This window comes from Nymphaea colorata, chromosome 6 (assembly GCF_008831285.2).
Source record: "Nymphaea colorata isolate Beijing-Zhang1983 chromosome 6, ASM883128v2, whole genome shotgun sequence".
NCBI lineage: Eukaryota > Viridiplantae > Streptophyta > Magnoliopsida > Nymphaeales > Nymphaeaceae > Nymphaea > Nymphaea colorata.
Genome location: NC_045143.1, coordinates 20,689,894 through 20,714,537, shown reverse-complemented (window position 1 = coordinate 20,714,537; position 24,644 = coordinate 20,689,894). Strand labels below are relative to the sequence as shown.

General features: G+C 42.9%; 1 protein-coding gene across 2 annotated transcripts in view; it reads right to left on the bottom strand.

The window, feature by feature from the left end:
• LOC116255737 (uncharacterized) overlaps nt 1-24,644 on the bottom strand; it is a 73,084-nt gene that overhangs the window by 6,361 nt on the left and 42,079 nt on the right. For both annotated transcript variants that reach the window (XM_031631687.2, XM_031631688.2), the window contains exon 20: nt 1,929-2,142. In XM_031631687.2, the coding sequence (XP_031487547.1) occupies nt 1,929-2,142 (214 nt within the window). The remainder of the gene's footprint in view (nt 1-1,928; nt 2,143-24,644) is intronic.

Here is a 24,644-nt window from a genome sequence, read left to right as displayed (position 1 = left end):
AATGCGTACGCCTCACGGCCCTGCCTCAAGGCGTTCTTTCTGAAAAACGCTTTGAGTCGCGTTTTTATTGTGTGGGGTGTACACTTCTTACGACATTGGGAGGCATCCCTCCATTCTGATCGTTGTTTGGAGAAACAACTATGGAAATCGACAAGTACCCTGTTCAAAAGGTTAAATTGACTATCCTACAATGATGCCATCATGAAAACATCGAGGGTGAGGAAAGCAACCTAGGAAGCCCCCATGGCAGTAGGAGGAGATTACGAGGACACTGCTGGATTCTAGGAAGAACCCTACATTTCCTATGTGACATATGAATCTGGCCCTTGTGGGATGTTAGATGTGCTCATTTCCTTGTCACATCCAAACTACTCTTGACCTCCAACATACCCATCCTCAAATACCATCTTCCAGCAGTCAAAGGTATGCCCATGATTGTTGAATCCACCTTTGGAGCCTCCAACTATTATGGAGTTTTTCCTTCAGGTCACAAGCCGAGTGCATTGCCAAGCTCCTCTGTCAACTCTCACTAGATGTCGTCATCTTCAACTTTGCCCACCACTAGATCCCACCTCTCGCTGACTCCTTAGGCATCAGGTCTGTCTACTTCTCCATCTTCGCCAAAGCTCTAGCCCACTCTGCTGCACAGCCATGATGTGGCCTAGGAAGGGACTTCATTCTCGCTGCTCTGAGGGTCATTCCGCCGTGCCGTCATGCTGCCCTGGCCGGGCTGGAGCTCTTGGAGGCTCAAGATGTCGGGTACTACTTGAAAATGCCCTACAGCCGCATGGTCACTAACATGACACTGAGCGCTACCAACACCGTGAGGAGTGCCTTGGAGACGGAGAACCGCTACATCAGGTCGTACTCTGCCCTCTGGAAGAAGCCCTTGTTCTAGCCGGCTTATTGGTGTCGAAGCTGCCGCCAAGGAGCTCGAGGCAAGGTAGGACCAATGGCTGTCAAACTTCCCATTGCAGTCGGCCATTTTCTGCATGTTTGCCAGCGAGACGTGCATGCCCATCAAACAGATGCGAGAGCACATCGCTGGGTTGGAGATGAGCAACTCGCCGTTCCTTTTGGTCCTCAACTTCCCTTCCAAGGAGGAAGAGGAGGTGGCGAAGGCAAAACAACCATTTCAAGGGAAAACTCCATGCAAACAGCAATGCAACCTTCATCCCTGGCACCGGAAGATTCCAAATTGAAGATCACCCACAAAGCCATAGATATAGATACCTACATCGAACTGGTTCTATCGGGAGAAGTAGTCTCATCCCTTACTAAAGTTACAAGAAGCATTTTGGCAAATCCACACCTTGAGGACAAGGTGTTTTTCAAAGGGAAGAGTATTGTTAGTAACCGGATCTGGGATATGGATCAGGTCCCATTAGCGCTGACCCATTGACGCTTATAAATAGGTCAAAGGGCATGAGACGTGGTTACAGTAATGGTTGTAGTTCTTTTCCTTTGGGAGGAAGGAACCCTAATCGGGGATTAGGGTTGATTGAGTGAGTTTTCTTATTTGGGGCTCCTCTTGTAAAGGGTTCATCAAGTTAGGGGTGGCTAACAGGAGGACACCTTAGCTTCTGCCTTGCTACATTGTTTGGGGAATCCACCTTATCTATATTTTCCTTCATTCGGTTATTGCTGAATATCCTAAATATGCTTACAGATTGTTGATATTACATATAAAACATGTGTAAGAAGTTCCTAGTTTCTAAAACTTGCTGAGTATTATACTGAACATAAATACTGCTAAGGATTTTGTCAGTTTCTAACGTTCTATGTTTTTCTTTTTGGTCATCTAGGCTGACTATGCCCCACCTGGGCTTTTTTTGAATGTCCACTACCTAGACCCGTTTAGCACTTTTAACTACATGGATGGTGATGGAACAAACAAAAAGGAAACTACCACATGAAAATCATCATACCCGATTTATTGCCGGTGCACTGCTTCCCCACTCGCCATCTTCCATATTGGTTGCCCAAATATTAACAAAGTCAGCATCACCTGATTCCTGTTTTGGTTGCTTCACTTTGGATTCATAAACAAGGTCTGAAATGCCAGTAGCAACAGCTGGATCATTTAGTCCAGTAGATGCATCAATATGGTGCCGATTGCGGTAGATATCAATGAGCTTTGCACTGCAGTTTGGACAAACCTTAAACTTTAGAAGCCAGATCAAATTATATGATACACCATAATGAAGAAAAACTTGAAAAGATAATCAGTAACCAAACTAATCGAAACAAATTAACTTTTGTAGTAATTGAACAGTTAGAACATAAAATTTACAAATGGTTTAGTTGTCAAAATCTCCATTACTTCTTGAGCTGGTATATTGAAGTTTGGGATAACACAAGAAAACAATTTAGACACCCTCTATCTACCTGCTGCGGCGGATGAACATCTGCAAACAAAAGATTCAAGAAACATCGCAACGTTTTGTAGCTATGGAATTAAAGGCACTAGATGTCACCAAGGCATTTCCCATCACCTAGAACTAAATGGATCCTAGGCAGCTCCCACAAAAAAAAATGACAAAATTCAAAAATAATGGTCATTTGTCAAAATAAGTGAAATAGAGGTAAATATTATTTGGGAATGACAAGGAAATATTTCAAATTTTAAATAATGTATGCAAGTATGAGATCTTTAAAAAAGAAGAAACTTCACCCCATATACCATAACTCAGTCAAATATTGCTCGGGGCATTCAATCAGTCAATCACAACATATCCCAACCATGGTCCACATGGTAGCAGCATTGAGGATTGTTAGATATCATTAAGAAGTCTATAATTTAAGGATTTTTTCTCCGTCTGCTTCTTTCCATGGTTAATTGCTTATATCAGTTTAGAGTGGGGGCAGACCCAGCAATCAATGTCAAACAACAGGTTTTTGTATGTTTCATTTTCTTTAATATCATGGTGTTGCAATAAACCCAATAAAGTGTCTTGTCATCAACTGCGGCTAAACACTAATGATTTGGGAGTTCAACTCACTGCTCCATCAAGCTATGCTGTGAAACAAGAGTATAATTTACTCAGCCAGTAGATTGGGGAGGCCCCAATAATCGATATTCAACAACAAGCTTTTTGTGTGCTAGGAGATTCTTTAATGTCATGACATTGCAAGAAACATAATAAAGTACCTCTATCATCAAATGCAGCTGAATAGAGAGAAGGTACTAAGTAATGCTCACACAGTGTGGTTAGAGATAGATCGGATCCGTTTATGCTTTAAATTCAGCTTATTTGGTTATTGATGTTATTTTGTGTTTGGATCTTTTTAGTTTGTGGATCCGAGATCTAATTCGAATATAAGGGCCAAGCCTCTTAAACATGCATATTTTGTTTTGTTTATGGCTAACTGTTGATGAAAAACTCTAATTTGCCTTTTATTATTGAATTTCCTCTTTTTTTTTCATGTTTCTCTCTATGTAACATGGGTACGTTATTTCTGGTGGAGTAACCGTACCATTTGGGTGCAACACAGGTACGGGTCAACACGTGCCGAGTACGATCAACGTACCCGGGATCGTATCCGTCCAAAAATAGACTTGGTCAATGTTGACCGAGTCCATTTTTTGTCCAAAACTTAGGGTTTTTTTTTTGTTTTCATATTTCCTTTCAAAAATGCAGAATCTTGACAATACTGTGGGCTCTGTTTGGCTCTTCCGTCGACCTCCGGCGACGTCCCGCAACTTCCGACGACCTCCAACGACCTCTGGCAACCTCCGGCGACCATCTTACATGAACTATTTTTTCTTTTTATTGTTGTTCTTAGTAGTATTTTTGTTTTTTTTTTCTTTTACTGGTTTGTCATTTTCAATCTTCTTTTTCTTCTTCGAAAATCATCTTGTCTGCCCTTTCTCTTTTACATTTAGATGCAACCATGCTTCACAATGCTGAGTCGCTCCAATACTTTCTGTATTCGGTGCCTAAATCCAGCATTTTCTGTAACTGAGCCATTCCAGCTCAGAATTTAGCTCTTAGATTCAAGTTCCACAATGTTGAGCCATTTTTTGGATGTGAAAATTTGACTAATGTTTATATTTGACTGTCTAGGGGGGTTGTTTGATTGTCCATATGTTTTAAAGTTTTTCATAGGTTTCTTAAAAACACTGTTGCAAGATCCATTAATATATATCTTCTAAGTACTTCGTATATATATATATATATATATATATATACACGGCCGTACCCCCGCACCCAAGTTTTTTTACAATAGTCCGTACCCATACCCGCACCGGCACCCATACCTATGTGACATAGGTCTCTCTCTTCTATTCTTACTTTCTAGTGCTTTTCTTGTGGGGATTAGAGTGAGAAACTCTAATCACTATGTCAAATTGGCATCAGTCAGGTTTCTCCTCTGATCTTCGTGATGGCCGAAGTCTCGAAGAACGATCCTGCTTTAGAAAAATCAAAATAAACAGAGTAAAAAAATTTAAAAAAAAAAAAGATTGAAGATCTTGTGTTTCTCTTGATCAAATTGATGCACAAAACTGGGGCACAACAAGAGTGCACGTAAGAGAGCCTAATTCAAATGGAGAAATAGGATGAATTGAACCCTAGCTGCACTAACCAAGAGGATGGACGACTTCAATAATCAGTTTGATGCATCAAAGAACAAGAAAAATTCACCGGATGGCTTCGAACAACAAGGGAAAGAGCATGAATGGATGTCTCGGGTTGACGAGCATGCGCAAGTGTGGTGGTGAGGTAAACCTTTGGTTTTTCAACCCATCAACCACCAATAGTCTTGCCACACTTCACCAAACCACTGCCAGGAGGATCACCATCCGCCGCTGGCCACAGTAGGTCACCAAAGCATCCTCCACCTACCGCTAAGTCACCCATGCCCCAGGTACCCATCTCCAACATCAACAGCCACCACTGTGAACAACTACCTCCGTCCAACGGCCGCCTTGCCTCTTCCCACCTCCAGCGGTGCCCTAGGCGATGCTTCCCAATGCTAGGAACAGCCACCCGCAACCACACTACCCCATCGTTTTGGGTGTGGGCATGATGCAGCAATTGCCACCACCTACGCCGCTATAACGGCAGAGCTGGCAGCTGCCTGCATTGGGCAGTGTCGGGTGAAGCCCGAAGCTCCTGTGGCCCAGATTCCGGGACCTGGAACCTCCCGCCCAGACTAGTCTATCATATGCCACTGAACTAGGTCGAGTTTTCCAGAGCGGTACAACCACTTTTTACTAGTTTGGTACCCTTGGAGCTGATTCTTGGGCTCCAAGACCCGAAAATGGAGTCCCACCTAGTTTCTTGAGCTTCCAAATGATGGGCAAGCTCAGAGGTACCCCTGAACTCAATCCTGGACACTTGCCCATGTCCAGATACTCGATCCTTAGACCACCCAAGCCAAAATCGGATCCCAATGGTACCTCTATTTCGCCTTGAGCTAGACAAAGGCCAGGAGTCACATGTTTTCGACCATGAGTCGAGTTCCCACCGTGGCCACCATCCCCCATACGGCTCGGTTCAAGATCCCCCCCTATCCTTATTAGGATCTGTTAAAATAGATGTAATGGGGAACCGGGTCCATTTCTGGACCCGGTCCCATGGGGCACGGGTACCGAGGCCGGCTCGGTACCCTAGGCGGCATTCTTCTCTCCCTCCTATATAATCTTCACTTAAGTGTAATTGTGTGATTAAGTGAAAATAATTTTCTCTCTCCTAGGGTTGCGGTGTGCACCTAGGCTAGAGCTTCCCGTGGTTTTTTCCTCTTTCTGAGGTTTTTCCACGTATATCGTGTGTTCCCCTCTTCTTCTTTCGTGTGTTGCATGTTTCTACATGGTATCAGAGCCGTGAGATCGTTCGGCTTCGTCTCGTATTTTCGTAGTCGTCCTTGCACCGCAGCCGCCTGCGCCGTTAGGGTTTCCTGCGCCGCCACCATTGGGATCTTCTGCGCCGCCGCCTTCAGACGATCCAGCGCCGCCGCCTAGGGCCGCTTGTGACTTCCGCTGCCGTGGGTGTCTCCTTTTCCGTCGTCGGTCGATCCAGCGCCATCCCATCTTTCCGCTGCCGTGGGTGTCCAGCGCCGTCACGCCTCTGCGTCGCCGCCGTCGGGCGATCCAGCACCGTCGCCGACACCTAAGGTTCCGTGTAGTGCTGGTGTTTCAGCCGCCGCCGTGCTGTCTTGTTGCTGCCTGGGGTTGTGTCTGACTTGACTGCTTGTGATGGCGGAAGAGCTTGCACCTAAAAGTGATATGGCCTTTGACGCGGGCAGCGCTCCCAAGAGCGAGATCTTGCCGGTTCAGGTCACGCCCATTCGTCTGACTAAAGACAATTATCTTTCTTGGTCTGCTGCTCTCGAGATTGGGATAACGAGCCGTGGTCGTCTTTCCTATATCACAGGCGACAAACCGGCGCCCAGCAAAACTGATCCTCAATGGGCAACGTGGGTGTTGGAAGACAGTCAGGTTAAGGTATGGATCATCAGCTCTGTGTCTGCTGATATTCAGCCTCTTATTCTGCGAAAGCCTACTTCGTTTGATATGTGGACTGTGCTTGCAAGGATGTATGGTCGCAAGAAACGGGTTCTGCGTACGTATCAGATTAAACGCAGTATCTATTCTCTGAAACAGGGTGACCTGTCTGTTGCCTCCTTCTATGCAGCCCTGAAAACTAAGTGGGAGGAACTTGATTATCATGTGAATGATAACTGGGACTGTGGTTCTGATCATGCTCGGTACTGGGAAAAGGAATGGATGGACCGAACGTTCCTCTTCCTTGGAGGCTTGCGTGATGAGTTTGAATCCATTCGGAGTCAAATTCTCAACTGTGATGAGATTCCTGGAATAGAAGATGTTTATGCCAGAGTGGAATCAGAGGAACAAAGGCGTCAAGTGATGCAAATTGACCCTAGTCACGGGACTGGTCCCTCGGCCTTTGTTAGCCGTTCTTCTGTGTCTGGACCACGCCCTGTTAGGCGATGTACACATTGTCACAAATCAGGACATTCTGTTGACTTTTGTTGGGATCTTCACCCTGAGAAGAGACTTGTTCGTGGTCGCCCTCCGTCTAGTCGGCGAGGTCCTCTTGTGCAGGACTCAACTCAGAGTGGTTCTTCAAGTGGTGAAAAATCGAGGCTTTCCCCTGATCAAATCAAGGAACTACAAGCTTACATCAGTCGCCTTTCTACTACGTCAGAGGACACATCTACGTCTGATGGAGTTAAATTAGCTCAGGCTCTTGTTGCTACAAGTGATCAAGGTAATTCCTCTCCTGGTGATTGGATTGTTGACAGTGGGGCTACTCATCATATGACCGGAGACCCTAAGATGTTTCAAGAATACAAGTTGACTTCTGGGCAGCAGCGTGTTTCTATGGCTGATGGTTCTTCTATTTCTGTGGCTGGAAAAGGGAGTTTCTCATTACTGAACAAATATTGTCTTCATAATGCCCTGCATGTTCCTAATATTCCCGTGAATTTGTTATCTGTCAGCAGTATTACCAAAGAGCTAAACTGTAATCTAATATTTTCTGCTGATCGTTGTGTACTGCAGGACTTGGGGACGGGGCAGAAGATTGGGATTGGTTCGGCTATTGATGGTCTCTACAGAATGCCAGTACAGGTTGCCTCTGCTTTGATTTCAGCCACCAGTGGACAGTTATCTGACGTGGAGGACAGATCCGCTATTATGCGCTGGCACGAGAGACTTGGTCATCTTCCTTTTCAGTTGATTAAACAATTGTTTCCTAAGATGTTTCGGTCTGTTTCTTTGGACACCTTCGCCTGTGAAGTGTGTCAGTTGTCTAAGCATGTTAGGGCCTCGTACCCTATTTCGTTCAATAAAACCAGCCGTCCTTTTGCTTTGGTTCACTCTGATGTTTGGGGTCCTTCGGGAGTGCCCACCGGTCGTGGTTTTCGTTATTTCATGACTCTTATCGATGACTACTCTCGTTGTACGTTCGTGTACTTGTTGAAAGAACGTAGTGAGGTTCCCGGCATTGTCAAAAACTTCGTTGCATTTGTTGAAACTCAATTCCAAACCCCTGTTCAGACCCTTCGTACTGACAATGCTCGAGAGTATGTCTCCTTATCCCTTGATGACTTCTTGCGAAGCAAAGGTATTATACATGAAACATCCTGTAGCTACACACCTCCTCAGAATGGCGTGGCTGAAAGGAAGAACCGTCATTTGTTAAATGTCACCCGGGCCCTTATGTTTCAACGTCATGTCCCTAAGCGGTATTGGGGTGATGCACTTCTCACTAGTGCTCATCTCATTAACCGTATGCCTACTCGTGTGTTGAATGGACATTCCCCTTATTCTGTTTTGTGGCCTGATCAGAGTCCCTGGCCTTTGACCCCTCGGGTGTTTGGGTGTATTTGCTTTGTCCATGATCATAGTCCCACTCTCAAGAAACTTGATCCTCGGTCCATCAAAGCGGTCTTTTTGGGGTATTCCTCCACTCAGAAGGGATACAAGTGTGTTGACCCTAGCACTTCCAGAGTCTATGTCTCCAGGGATGTTACCTTTCATGAACACGAGGCATACTTTCCTGCGAATCCTCTTCAGGGGGAGTGTTTAGGTGAGAGAGTGGACGAGTATTCTTCGCATCAGTTGATTCAGTTCACAGATTTCTTGGATTACACGGCTAGTTCTCCGAGTGTGAGTGTGGATGACACAGTCAGTGAGGACAGAGACAGTCAGATGGAAGGGGGCCCTGTGGAAGAACAGTCCCGTGATCATTTGTTTGGTCAGGTATACACCAGGAAGAAGAATGATGTGATGGAGGTTGTTGATGTTACCAATCCCGATCTTGTGAGCTCCCCGGATGATCCAAGTCCAATGAATGAAGATCTTCCCATAGCCCTACGCAAAGGCACCAGGTCATGTACTTCTCACCCTATTCAGAGATTTGTCTCATATGCTAAACTCAGTAAAGACTACAAGTGCTTTATTACCTCTTTATCTATGGCTGTTATTCCCAGGTCAGTGGAGGATGCCAGGGAGGATCCCAAATGGCTACAGGCCATGACAGAGGAGATGGACGCCCTGGCAAAGAATAATACGTGGGAGGTTGTTGATATTCCTAATGGAACTCACTTAGTTGGTTCCAAGTGGGTGTTTACTGTGAAGTACAAACCTAATGGCACTGTAGAACGCTATAAAGCTCGTCTTGTTGCAAAGGGGTTTAGCCAGAAATATGGGATTGACTATCTTGAGACGTTCGCTCCTGTTGCTAAACTGAAGACAGTAAGGGTCATCTTAGCTCTGGCAGTACAAAAGAAGTGGAGCATGGACCAACTTGATGTCAAGAACGCCTTTTTGAATGGGCACCTTGAGGAAGAAGTCTATATGAGCATGCCGCCTGGATATGCGCAGAAAGGAAAGTGTTGTTATCTCAAGAAAGCATTGTATGGCCTCAAGCAGTCCCCTAGAGCGTGGTTTGAAAGACTAAGGGTTGTGATGAAGACTAATGGATATAAACAGGGAAATGGTGATCACACCCTCTTCATCAAGCAGAGAAATGGTCTGGTGAGCCTCCTACTAGTATATGTTGATGATATGATTGTCACAGGTGATGACGAAGAAGAAAAAAGGAAGATGAAAGAAACGTTAGCTGCTGAATTTGACCTCAAAGATTTGGGTAAACTGAGGTATTTTTTGGGAATTGAGATTGCTAGATCTGAGACTGGTCTTGTTATGAGCCAAAGGAAATACACTTTGGACCTCCTAAAAGAGACAGGTAAACTGGGATGCAGGCCCTTTCTTACTCCAATGGAGTCTGGCACAAGGATAAGTATCAAAACTGGGACGATCTTGGATGAGGAAGGAAAAGGGAGGTATCAGCGGCTGGTTGGTAAACTCATTTATCTCACCCTTACTCGCCCGGATATTACGTATGCTGTGGGTGTGTTAAGTCAGTTTATGCATGCCCCTACTGATTGTCATTGGAAAAGTGCTGAAAGAGTATTGGGATACCTAAAGAATGACCCAGGGAAAGGACTGCTCTATACTCGACAAAGTCAACTCAGTATTGAAGGATACTCTGACGCCGACTGGGCAGGTTGCACAGATACTAGAAGGTCTACCACAGGATACTGCATCTTTCTTGGAGGTAACCTGGTGGTATGGAGAAGTAAAAGACAAGAAGTTTGTTCCAGGTCCAGTGCTGAGGCTGAATACAGGGCGGTTGCCATGGGGGTTACAGAAATGTTATGGCTCAAAATTCTGTTAGCAGATATTGGGGTGAAAATGGAAGAGAAGATGAGGATGTATTGTGACAACAAGTCGGCTATTAACTTGGCAAACAATCCAGTATTGCACGACAGAACCAAACATGTGGAGATCGATCGCCATTTCATACGGGAACGCATAGATTCTAAGGAGTTGATCCTGCCCTACATGAAGTCTGAAGATCAAGTTGCTGATGTTTTAACTAAGTCTTTATGTACATCTCAATTTGAGAAAAATGTTAGCAAGCTTGGCATGTTTGACATGTATGCCAAGCTTGAGGGGGAGTGTTAAAATAGATGTAATGGGGAACCGGGTCCATTTCTGGACCCGGTCCCATGGGGCACGGGTACCGAGGCCGGCTCGGTACCCTAGGCGGCATTCTTCTCTCCCTCCTATATAATCTTCACTTAAGTGTAATTGTGTGATTAAGTGAAAATAATTTTCTCTCTCCTAGGGTTGCGGTGTGCACCTAGGCTAGAGCTTCCCGTGGTTTTTTCCTCTTTCTGAGGTTTTTCCACGTATATCGTGTGTTCCCCTCTTCTTCTTTCGTGTGTTGCATGTTTCTACAGGATCCAACGAATAGTTTGAACTTTGAAGAACCCGAGGTTGGACCCCTCGAGCTATGAGTACATGCATAACCCCTATTTGCATCCTCAATTTTTCTAGGACCGCCCATTTTTACCCTCAACTAAACCCCAGTTATTATTTTGGACCCTACCAAACCCCACATACTAACCCCAGGCCAACCCCTCAACTCACATACTACCCTAATCTACATACCACACTCCATCAAGTGCCACAAATTGCCCAACATGCACTACATGGGCCTTCTAGACCGGTCCTTTCCTTTCAGTGCAACTAATAGGGGCAGCCTCAGTGATACTAGTTGCAACAGGGCTGGGCTCACCAAGAGCACCCATAGATGAGGACCGAGGGTCAACCACCACAGTAGCACAGCTACCGCAAAGACAAAGTGTAATAGATCGCACATTCTAGAGATGAGGCTTTCTAAAATGAGCACTCTCCCAAACTAGTGGCTTGTAACAAACGCCTAGAGCGCAAACAAAAGAGGCCTTCCACATATGGCCTCAAGCTGGATTTGCTTGAGTTCATAGGCAAATTTGATGGATAATCATTCTTTGACTAGACTTATGTGATGCAATTCGCATTTGATTATCATGATGTCCTAGAGCACCAACAGATTCCTTTAGCATCTACCAGGCTACAGAGACTCACGCCGATGTGATGGGTCGCACTGTACAAGTCGAGGATGAGATAGGGACTGGACATGATCCGTACATGAACCGAGATGCAGTAGCTGGTGCAGAATCGCAGATAAAGTTCGTCCCTTCATAGCTTTGCCAAGAGGGCATATCAAGAGTCTCGAGCTCCATCGGGCGTTTAGGACTGTTACAAAGTACATTGCAGAATTTCACCACCTGTCACCGCGTATTCAAGTTGTGGAGACTGAGCGCCAACAAGTCACCAAGTATATCGCTGGCCTTGACTCCTCTATTAAAGATTTTTCAATTGCTTTACAGTAGAGTCAGTAGATAGATCCAATAATCATGCTATGAAAATAGAAGAATCCTTATAGTGTAAATAGGAGTCTCGTCTGTCGAAGTTTGATGGTTTCCACACCATTCTAAATCAAGTTCTTCAACCCGGGGAGCAGGCTCCCCGAAGTTGGAGGACTCTACCTCAAAGGCCCAATCTAGACATGTGACCTCTAATAGGGAGAAAGGTCTTGACTTTAATACTTGGTCAAAATCTTGTACCATTGACACTTCTGCCCATCGTTTTAAATGTCAAGAACTAGGTCATATCCAGTCACTGTGTCTCAATATTGACAAACGAACTGTCATGGCCAAACCTAAAGATGAAACCGTTGAGTTTAAACATAACAGTGCCTAAAGTGAGTCAAAGATTGACTCCAACTGTGATGAGGAGGTTGTCTTCTATGATGATGTACACCATCTATAACCTTTGAGTTGTGTGTCACATCTTAGCAACCCCAAAGTGCCCGTCAAACCATATGTGGCTGTGAAACACCCTTTTTAGGACAAAGTGTCACTATGAAGGGCACGTTCGCAGTGTCATAATAGATAGTGATTTGTGTGGGAATATGGTTTCTCAAAATACTACTGATAAACTATACCTACAAACTGAGAAACTACCCCATCCTTATAAGGTGTCGTAGTTTAAGAGTGCAGAAGAAGTCCCTATAATCCAAGGTGTTTAGTGAAAATTCCCATGGGAGAGTACTACAATGATGAAGTTTGGTATGATGTAGCCCCTATAACTGCCAGTCATATTTTATTAAGGTGCCTATAGTAGTATGACCATATAGCTATTCAGAATGGCCACAAGAACACTTATACCTTCAAATGTAAGGGCAAAAAGATTGTTTTGTTACTTAATAGGGAGTCTAATTCTATTAGAGGGAATGACCCTGATAAGGTATCAAGCATTTGTCGGTCTGTTTCATAGGGCTTGTCATGGTTTATTGGCCAATTTATTGTCCTACTGTGATTCAAATGAAGCATCAGATTTATAGTGAGCTCAAACCAGTCATATAACAGGTTGAACCTTGTCAACAACAGTTCCACCGCTACATACGCATGTAAAGTAGTGGATTTTGTTTTCACTCCTACCTCAGCAAGCCAAGGACAATTGTGCACCTACTCAAGGAGGGCCCAAGGACAATCATTACATTGTGACTCACCTACTATACAATTCATCAGGCGCCGAAGTCTTCAACCCCAGGAGATTCACGCAGTATGGTTTAGAGATAGATCGGATCCCATATTCGGATCCGTTTATGCTTTAGAATTGGCTTATTTGTTATTGATGTTATTTTTAAGTTTGGATCTTTTCAGTTTTGGGCCCAAGGTCCAATTCGGATCTAAAGGTCAGGCCTCTTAAAAAACCCTTTTTATTTTGTTTACGGCTACCTGTTGATAAAAAAACCCTAATTCTCCTTTTGTTATTGAATTTTCCTTCTTTTTCCCATGTTTTTCACTTATCTTCTTGCTTCTGGTGCTTTTCCAATGGAGATTAGAGTAAGGAACTCTAACCACTGCAATCAATGCACTTAAAGATATGAGGATTCATATCATTGCTCCATCCAGGCTATGCTAAGAAATAGTGAGAAACTATACTTTCAATGAAACAATGGAACATCCATAGTTCTATCGTATATTACTTCTCCATATCAACTTGCACACCCAATTAAACTAGCCCTAATACAAATGTTTATAATGATTTAATGTATATATAAATATTAACATCCACACCTAAATTTTTTGAAAATTGCCACAACCACGTCCGCACCCACACCAGCACCTGCATTCTACACCCATGTGACATGGTTGTGGGTGCCCTTAAACCTGACCAACACCAGTCCATTATAGGGGCCACCATAAACTCATATACGACATTTATATTACTTTCTTTCATCTAGTAGTGGATTTTTTTAGTATTTTATTTCCTATGCTATTGTTGTATGTGATCCTATTTTACTGCACATATTTTTCTCCATTCTGATTAAAATTTTAATAAATCCGTCTTTATTTTTCTTTTGTATTTCTGGTTTGATTCCTTTTTTATGACGACCCCCCATTTTGGCTGTGCTTATCATCCTGACACGGGCATGGCTTTTAGCATCCTGTATGCAGAAGGTAATTTTTTTAGACATAAACATGCTTATTGTGCAGTATTTGTTAATAGACATTTGGTAACGAATGATAGAAGGTTGCAACATGAGAACTAGAAGCATCGGACTCAAGTATTCTAGAAATGGAAGTTATGGCACTTAATAATCTAAATATAGATTTGTAGGCATTGGAATGCCCAACTTTGTTGAGTCCCCACAGTTCGTCATATGGTGATAGTTTGTCCCATCCAAGTCACTAGCCTGGTTTGTGAACAATATTTCATTCTGAGAACCAATGTTATCCGTATCGTACGATACGGACGCGTATCGTACGATACGTATCGTATAGGTTAAGAAAACCTATACGATACACTATTTAAATACGATACGCGTACGTATCATACGCGTACGTATCATACGCGTATCGTACGTATCGTGCGATACGTTCGCACGATATGGGGGTGAAATTAAAAAAGAGGCCCGAGGCCCCTTTTTATGCGTCTTATTTTGAAACGGACGCTCCTCTCTCTCTCTTTTCTTGTTTCTCAACGCTGCTAGAGACGTGGGAGGGAGAGATTTTCTCCATTGCATCAAGATTTGCCGGTGAAGAAGCTTCCTTTCTCGTTGTGGGGAGTCTTGGGACGGTGGGAAGCTTGGAGAAAGAGGGTTTTTTGGTTTTTAACACCAAGAAGGTAAGAAATAAGTCATTTTTGCCGTTGAATCGTTCATTTGTCTTATTTCCTACATTTATTTGTATGTTTTTACTTGTTTTGTGAAGATATAATGTCGGATCCTGCATGGCAGTGGTGTACAAGGGTGAATCCCAAAGATAGATTAAGAGTTAAATGCAATTATTGTAAGCAAATCATATCAGGAGGGATCTCTCGCTTTAAACACCATATTGCTGGTACACACAGCGATGTGGCTCAATGCAATGGCTCCCAAGAGAACCCATTGCCAGCGTATGTAAAGCACTAGTGTCAGGAGCTTCTTGATGCAGTGAAAGCAAGTAGGATTGAAAAGGAAATGGAAGATGCAGAGGAAGGATATGGGGACCCACATGAAGAGGAAGAAAGTGAAGGTGAAGATGTTCAGCTTGAAGAAGAAGATGTTGGTGTCAGTTTGGGAACAGCTAGAGGGAAAGGCATCATGCGTGGAGGTGGTTCTTCTGCAACTGCAACCAGAAAAAGAAGAGGTGCAAATATAAGTTTAGTTTCACGAGGACGTGGCAGGAGTCATAGTGGTCGTACTGGTGGTGGTAGAGTACCTACTATGAGGTCGAGCAATATGTCTGGTTCGATCAAGAATTTTTTTCCCAATTATACTGTTGCTGGTGCTCAGCCTGAGATTCGTATAGCCATGCAATCAAAAGATATTGTTGAAGCAGCAGATGAAACCATAGGAATGTGGTTCTATGATGCATCCATTCCCTTCAATGCAGCAAACTCTTATCATTATCAGCCTATAGCAGATGCGATTGCTAGTGTAGGGCGACGGTATAAAATGCCCTCTTTTCATAAATTGCGAGGTAAAATTCTCAACAATATAGTTAGAGATGTGAAGATATATTGTGATGAACTAAAATTGAGCTGGAAAGCTACAGGATGCAGTGTAATGGCAGATGGGTGGACAGACATCAAGAACAAAACATTGGTAAACTTCCTTGTATATTGCCCTCTTGGTACTATGTTCTTAAAATCTGTTGATTTGTCTGATACTCCTAAGACTGCTGATGTGTTGTTTGAGATTTTTGATAAAGTTATAGAAGAAGTTGGGCCTGAAAATGTCGTACAATTTATCACTGATAATGCAGCAAATTATAAAGCTGCAAGTGAAATGTTAGCAGCACGATATGGGACATTTTATTGGAGTCCATGTGCTGCTCACTGTGTAAATCTTATGCTTCAGGATCTTGGTGAAAGAGATTATATGAAGTTGACAGTTCATACATGCCAAGAAATCACGAAGTTTATTTATAATCATGCTTATGTCTTGAATTTGATGAGGAAATTCACAAATGGGGCTGAATTGATTCGACCTGCACAAACACGGTTTGCTACAAATGTTTTGACTGTGCAGGGTATAGTCAAGCAAAGAACTTCTCTCAGGCAGATGTTTTCAAGTGATGATTGGGCTGCATATCCACATGCCTATAAAAGAAAGGCAACGACAGTTGTGGATATCATCTTTGATGCTGACTTTTGGGAATCATGTGTGCACTTATTGAAGATTTGTGTACCTCTAGTGAAAGTCCTCAGATTAGTTGATAGTGAAGATAGACCTTCTATTGGATATTTATATGAGTCTATGGACAGAGCCAAGGAGGCCATTAGAGATAATATGAAGGGAAAAAAGAAGTTGTACATGCCTATATGGAATATTATAGATGAAAGGTGGTCAGGACAACTTCATCACCCACTTCATGCAGCAACCTACTACCTAAATCCTGCTATTAGATATCTTCCCACTTTTAAGAAGGACAGAGAGGTCGAGTATGGCATGTTGGATTGTATTGATGTATTAGTAAGTGATAGTAAAGAACAAGACGCCATCCATATGTCGATCAACAAATATGATACGGCTTCTGGTACCATGGCGAGAGACACAATAGTTCGATGCAGGACAACTATGCGTCCAGGTATTGGAAAAAGAGACTTTATACTTTTTTTTTTTTTTTTAGCTTTTATTCTACCTTCTCACATATTTATTCTGACAACATTTTTACTTTCCATCTGTTATTAGATTTGTGGTGGGAAAGGTTTGGGCCTGATTGCCCAGAATTAAGGAAGCTTACAATTAGAATCCTCAGCCAAACATGTAGTGCAACTGGATGTGAAAAAAATTGGAGTGTCTTTCAACACATCCACAGTAAGAAGAGGAACAGGTTGGAACATAAAAGGTTGAATGACCTTGTTTACGTTCGTTACAATATGAAGTTGAGACAAAGGTAAACATTTGTTATACAAAATAGCAAATTCTAATATATATTTTAATCTCTAACAATTTGTTAAATTTTTCTCTTGTTAGGCAACTACAAACAACATCTATGAGGAAGCATCACAATCAATATGATCCTATCTTCATTGACCATTTTGATATATTAGATTCTTAGGTTGAAGAAGAACCATCTGCAATACTTGATGAGGACGATCTTGATTTTTTGAACGTTGAAGGAGCAGCAGAGATTATTGATGAAGGAGAGGCTGGGGGAGAGCAATGGAATGTTGGTGACATTTCATTTGCAACAGAGGGGATAGAAGAAGCAGTTAATGAAGAAAATGAAGATGATGATGAAGAATGAAGATGATGATGCAAATGACGACTGACGATGCTTTTTGTTTTGAGTTTTAAAAACTATGTCAATATGTTCTGAGTTTTGACTTCTGAACTTATGAATTGTGATGTAATTGAATACTCTTGGGTTGCTTAGTATGTTATTTTGTTTTTTGAATGTTTGATTTCTTATTTTGGAATGTCTTGTTCATATGCATACTTCACAGGTCATACTTCATATACATGAATGATGAATGTTCCTTTAAATACATTTTTCTTGAATTTTTCTGATTTTTACTAGTTTTTTCGGATTTTTTTAGAATTTTTCTGATTTTTTTCTATTTTTTATAAATTTTTAATATTTTTTACAAATTAAAAAATTAATTTTGCGATACGTTACGATACATTTACGATACGGCGTATAGGTCGGCCCGACCTATACACAATACGATACGGCAGTGATAACATTGCTTTTCACTATGGCATGTGTGGAGAGTGTGCGTCTGCGCATGCACCTTTGAAAAAAAAACTCAATTGTGGGTCTGGCAAGGGTGTGTTGATGAATGTTGAAAATTAAAAAATAACTTTTTGTGAATTGTATAATAAGGCTCGCTATGTCTCGAAAATTTGTTGTTCATCTGACGGAGCTATTAGACTGATTTTTTTATTAAACAGTATTATCAAGAAAGAGTTATCAGAATAGATTTTATTAAAAGGATCTGCAGTTCCATTGACCCTCGCAACAGTTCATTTTTTCCTTTTCTCCCTTTTTTAGGTATCTATGTTGAGGACAAGTGGTAGTATTTCCCAATGATATAATCCTTTTCACATATCATTCTTGGGTTTTTAACAGCAGGATTTTCTCGGGTATCTTTTGGCAAAGTTGTTTTTCCCAAGAAAAGTCAGAAAAACTTTTAGAAAGTAAAAAAAAAAAGTAAAAATGAAATAAATCAAAAAATGATAAAAAACATAAATAAAAATAGATAAAAACGATAAAAAGATTAAGAATTTTAATGATGATAAATGTAGAAATACGAACAAGGAGAGGAAGAGTGTAACGCTCGTCGTTTGGTAGGACGGGTCGGGTCAGGGTCCAGACCCGGACCCGAGCCCCTCACGCGTGAGCGAGCCCGACTCCGCCTCCCCTCCCTCGTCTTTCCTTCTTCTCCGTCTTTCCCCTCTTCGTCTGCTACGACTGTAGCTTGGTGAAGCTCGAGGGCGGTGGGTGGAGCAGCGGTGAAGGTGACGGAAGGGGGCAGCGGCAGCGGCGGCGACGGAGGTGGCGGCGACGCTTTGGTAAACACTCTCCCTCTCTTTTGTGCGATTTACCCCTCTCTGCCGCACGTCCTCTCTTCCTCCCCCTCGCCACCCTCTTTGCCCTTTCTGCTAGCTCTCTCCCACCCAATCCCTCTTCTCACTCACCCGCACTCCCCCACCTGCTCTTTCTCTCTTTTCTCACCCCCACTGCCGTTTTCCCCCTTGACCGAACCCCTCCTCTCTCTGTCAGCGTCCTTTTCTCTAGTTCATTTCAGCTTTTCCCACTACTACCGTGGGTCTCTCCTAACAACAGATTTTGTGTTGAACTTTATTTGGACGTGTGTTGACTCTTTTTATGGCGTTTTGGGGTTGGATTGCAGTTTAGGGACGTTTTTCCCCTCTTACCAGCTAGTAGGGCGTGTAGTGAGCAACGACAGCAAGCAATCTCGAGCATTGGCACTTGATCGGACGTGTTAAGTGGTTGCTAGAAGGGTTGTAGCAGTTTGGACGCTTGTTTTGGGGCGAACGATACCTAATCAAGCTCAAAGTAATGAATATTATCTTCTAAAGCATGTATAATTATTGTTCGAGCATGCTAGAGCTTAGAATTGATGTTTTTGGGACGCATGTTAGTCATTTTGTTTTTGGGGGAAACTTAGGATTTGCGTTGGGAAGTAATGATTCATGTATTTAATGATCGTTTAAGCATGATGGATTAATTTTCGAAGCTTTAGGAAAGCATGGTAGAGATTGTGAGGTTGTGGGGAAGATTTAGAACCGTCTTAGGGAGTGTAGCGCAGACTTCCTTGAACGGGTGTATCATGAAGTTAATTAGGAAAAATATACGTATTTGGATGTGACTTTGGGATTGATGTCTTAATTAAAGAACGTTATTGAGGAAGGAATTAGTGATGGATTGATTGATGGTTGAGGGTTTTGATATTTTGAGGCAACGTCAAGGCGTAAAGGAGGAGGCCTATTGGAGAGCTTGTTGGTCGACACTACCTGTCGACACCCTCTTGAGGCGACGACACGTGCCTCAAGGATTTTATTTTGTATTTGTTCGTTTTTGTTTGAATTGTGTAGGTATCTCGTAGAAACCTTATTCTTGTTTATGTTTGTAGGTGCACCGGGCACATCCCGTCGACCTTGAGTTCGAAGCTTGAGGCATTTTGAAGAATTTGGTGAGCGCGCCACAGGTATGGCGACATTCAAAGCAAATCCCTGCCTGGGGCAAATGTGTGATTGTGTGCTCCTAGGATCAAGGGATCCTAGGATTGTGATGTTAAATTGATTGACTGCTTTGTGAATGAGTATATGTATGTTGCTTATATGATATGAATGGGTTAGAAAGATTATTAGTCTTTTGTTTTGAAAATGTTACGCATTGGCATGTGCATGCTAGAATTGATATCTGTTTAGGACAGATAAGGCGGGGTATCGAGTCGAGTGTCTCCTCGACCCCAATTGTGCATTAGAAAGCATCATAGAATGATAACTGCATAGGACAGCTACGAGCCAACCGCAGATCGAGACTACTCTCTGTGGATTGGCTAAGTTTTTCAAAGAGGTGATTGACGTGATTGATGTGAGGATTGATGTGATGATTGATATGAATGTGTACGTTGTTGCATATGCATTGCCATGGGCAACGATGCAAATCGATGAAATAGAGGGTAATTATACCCATATTGTTTGACGGCTAGCTATGACTGTTAGTGTTATGTGTAGACCTCGTGTGGAGGCAACTGGAGGTGTGAATGCACTCGTGGAGTGTACCAACCTCATGAGCTAGCCATTCAGTTTGTGAATGCATTATTCTAATGATAATAATGAATGATTAAGAGATGAGAGGCCAGTAGGATGTGGCTGTGTGTTTGGGAGACGTCCCGTTCTCGCCACTGGTCTCGCCTGTCGGAACGCAGGCGGTGCAAGGCTCCAGAGTTCTGTTGTGTGTTGTGCTTGGAGCGTTGGGCTCCCGCCTTCCCAACCTGGGTGTCCTAGGGAAGGCTGAGTATCTCACCTTGGACTTCACACATCCAGGGATGAGTGCTCTACCGCTGCAGCGGGTGAAACGGATCCATACTGTTATGGGCCACCACGGGGGTTGTCTCTCGGCTGCAGGCCGCCCGCAGTGTGCACGTGCCTGTGTTGCACCCACAGGAACTGTTAATGCACTAAAGTTAATGAAAATGTAATGTGTATGATAGAATGCATGTGACTGACGTATATGTGAATGATATGAATGCACGTGTTATGTTTAAGCATGCTTTGCATGTGACTGACGTTGTGTTAGTGTGGCCATCAAGTGGCTTTTACGTGTCGTACTCTGACACGACATGACGATAGATGGGTTGATATTTGTTCTTTTATTTGAGCCTTACTTGAGAGGGTTTGGCATTTTCCTGGCTTGTTGCCATACTACGAAGGCTGAGCCTTCAGTTGTTTTCTGTTTCAGGTTTCAGGTTTTGGCGGACCCCGGGGCAACAGGTTGAGCAGATGGCTTCACTCACGTCATACTGGGGAGGTTTTGGTATTGTCGTTTGTAGTGCCGGCGCGTCATGTTTTGGTTTTATTGATGTCTTCTTTTTGTTAGGCATCAATGTTATGATTTTGGGGCATTTTGGTCATGCACATAAATGTGAATTTGTATGAAACAAAATGGTTATATAAATGAAAGTTCGCCCCCTTGTTTTGAAGAATTGTTGGGTAGTCACACCTCGATGCTTTATGTTTAGAAAAAAAAAAGTTTGAGGGTTAAAAGGTCGGGGTGTGACAAAGAGGAACAACGATCACGATGTAACGTGGAAAACCCTCAACACGGGGGAGAAAAAACCACGAATGAGGAGGAGTCGGTGCCCACTAGCCGCCAGACTCTCTCTCTCTTTAGATTATCATTAACACATAAGGATTAGGGTTACATGACTCAAGTAGTGCCCAACACGGGCTACAAGACGGGTCGGGTATGGATCCGGACCCGAAACATACGATCTATCAACACTCCCCCTCAAGTTGGGCATACATATCAAACATGCCCAACTTGGATACATTCCTCTCAAATGAAGCTGAAGGAAGAGCTTTCGTCAGAACATCAGCAGTTTGGTCTTCAGACTTCATGTAAGGTAAGATCAACTCTTTCGCATCAATTCTTTCCCGAATGAAGTGACGATCAGTTTCAACATTCTTTGTTCTGTCGTGAAGAACAGGATTGTTGGCTAAGTTGATTGCAGACTTGTTATCACAATACATCTTCATAGGTCCTTCAATCTCTATTCCAATGTCAGTCAGCAATATCTTCAACCATAGTAATTCTGACACTCCCATAGCAACTGCCCTATATTCTGCCTCTACACTAGATTTAGAGCAAACATCCTGTCTCCTGCTTCTCCATACAACAAGGTTTTCTCCCAAGTAGACACAATACCCTGTAGTAGATCATCTGGTATCACCACAACCTGCCCAATCCGCATCAGAATAGCCCTCGATTTCCACAGTCTCTTGTTTCACATACAGGAGTCCCTTGCCATGATTTTTCTTCAGGTAGCATAGTACTCTGTCCACAGCCTTCAGATGTGCATCGGTTGGTGCATGCATGAATTAGCTCAAAACATTCACCGCAAAAGTGATATCAGGTCTCGTGAGGGTAAGATAAATCAACTTCCCAACCAGACGTTGATATCTTCCCTTGTCTTCTTCACAGAGAGGCTCTCCATCTCTAAGACTCAACTTGTGCCCAGTGTCAAATGGGTTAGGAGTAGGTCTACATCCCAATTTACCAGTTTCTTCCAGCAGATCTAATGTGTATTTCTTTTGGTTTAGTACAAGACCAGTGCTAGACCTAGCAACCTCCATACCAAGAAAATACCTTAGCTTGCCAAGATCTTTGAGATCGAATTCTGTAGCTTGTAACCCTTTTAGCTTGATAATCTCCTCCTCATCATCTCCCGTGACAATCATGTCATCTACGTAGACCAGCAGGAGAGTAACCCTGCTCTCCTTCTTCTTCACAAACAGAGTGATCTCCATTTCCTTGTTTGTATCCATGACGTATCATCACTCTTCTCAGTCGTTCGAACCACGCTCTGGGCGATTGCTTAAGGCCACATAAGGCCTTTTTTAGCTTACAATATTTTTCTGGTTCTTCATATCCTGGAGGCATATGCATATATACTTCTTCTTCGAGGTCACCATTGAGGAATGCATTCTTAACATCTAGTTGATACATCTTCCACTCCTTCATCACAGCTAGGGATATAACCACTCTCACTGTCTTCATTTTCGCAACAGGAGCAAAGGTTTCCAAGTAATCAATTCCATATTTCTGGCTAAATCCCTTGGCCACAAGTCGAGTTTTATATATTTCAACACTCCCATCTGGTTTGTAGTTTGTACTTGATGGTATACACCCATTTGGATCCAACTAAGTGAGCGGCTTCAGGAATCTTCACCACTTCCCATGTCATATTTCTTCTCAGGGCATCTATTTCTTCTTTCATTGCATCAGCCCACTTGGAGTCACTTTGAGCTTCAGCAACAGTCCTGGGGATCACAGCCAAAGAAAGAGTAGAAACAAAACACTTGTAATCTTTTCCAAGTCTAGAATAAGATACAAAATTACCAATGGGGTGTTGAGTACATGACCTGACACCCTTTCTCAGGGCAATGGGAAGATCTTCATTCTTCTTTTCAACCTCATCATGAGTCTCCACAGTCTCCACGGTAGGACTTGGTTCATCCAGGGAATGAGTGGCATTGGGATTGGAAGTAGATCTAGCATCACAAGTCATCATCTCTGTCCGAGTACCTCGTCTAGAGTAGAACTGTCCAAACAACCGAGGGCCTTCCTTCTCAATGCTAGTGTCACACCTTTCCTCCTTCTCAGGCACATCAACAGCAGTAAGCGATTCTACTTTCTTGTAGTCCAAAAAATCTGTAAACTGAAGTTCATGTCTCTGAGAATACTCTTCCCTGCCCACAGACTGCTCCCTCTGAAGAGAATTCTCACCAAAGTAAGAGGTATGTTCCAAGAAGGTAACATCCCTCGTAACATAAACTCGACCAGTAATAGGGTCAATACATTTGTATCCTTTTTGCGTAGGAGAGTATCCAACAAAGACACCTTTGATAGACCTAGGATCAAGTTTCTTGACATTTGGACTGTGATCATGGATAAAACATACATAACCAAAAGCACGAGGAGGAAGTAGGAATGGTGGACGACTGCCAGGAAGTAACGAGTGGGGAGTCCTACCATTCAAAACACGACTGGGCATGCGGTTAATAAGATAGGCACTAGTAAAAACGGCATCACCCCAATAGTGTTTAGGAAGATTTTTTTGAAACAAAAGAGCCCTGGTGACATTAAGAAGTTGACGATTTTTCCTTTCAGCTACCCCATTTTGAGGGGGGGGTGTAACTACAAGATGTCTCATGAACAATCTCCTTTTGTCTAAGAAACTCCTCAACAGACTGACACATGTATTCACGGGCATTATCGAACCGGAAAGTTTTAACATTCGCACCATATTGGGTATGCACAAGAAGAATGAATGTCTCGATGATACGAGGAACCTCACTGCGGTCTTTTAACAGGTACACAAATGTAGCACGAGAGAAATCATCAATGAAAGTGATAAAATATTGAAAACCTTGACGGGTATGAATTCCCGAAGGTCCCCATACATCAGAGTGAATCAGGGAAAAAGCTTCATTAACACAACTAGTAGAAAGAGGGTACGAAGCCCTCACATGTTTGGCAAACTGACAAACATCACAAGAAATGGAAGACAAATCAAAGGAGGAACACAAGTCTGGAAACAAATGTTTCAAAATCCCAAAAGGTAAATGCCCAAAACGTTCATGCCAGTACATAAAGGACTAAAGACAATCTTCTCTTCTCTTATCTGTCTTGCGGATCGCTGTCATCAGAGCAGTAGCCACACGTATGGGAAGACGATATAATCCATCAGAAGCTAAACCAATCCCAATCCTCTTCCATGTCACCAAGTCCTGCAAAACACAGCGATCGGCAGAGAAAATAAGTTCACAATTCAATTCTTTAGTAAGTCTACTGACTGACAAGAGATTTAAAGGAAACTGAGGGACATGTAATGCGCCCTGCACATGAAATTTGTCCAACAAGGATAGAGTTCCTTCGCCTGCCACACAGGTAGAGGAACCATCTGCAAGAGAAACACGTTCCCTTCCCGAGGACAACTTATACTCATGAAACAATTTTGGATTACCTGT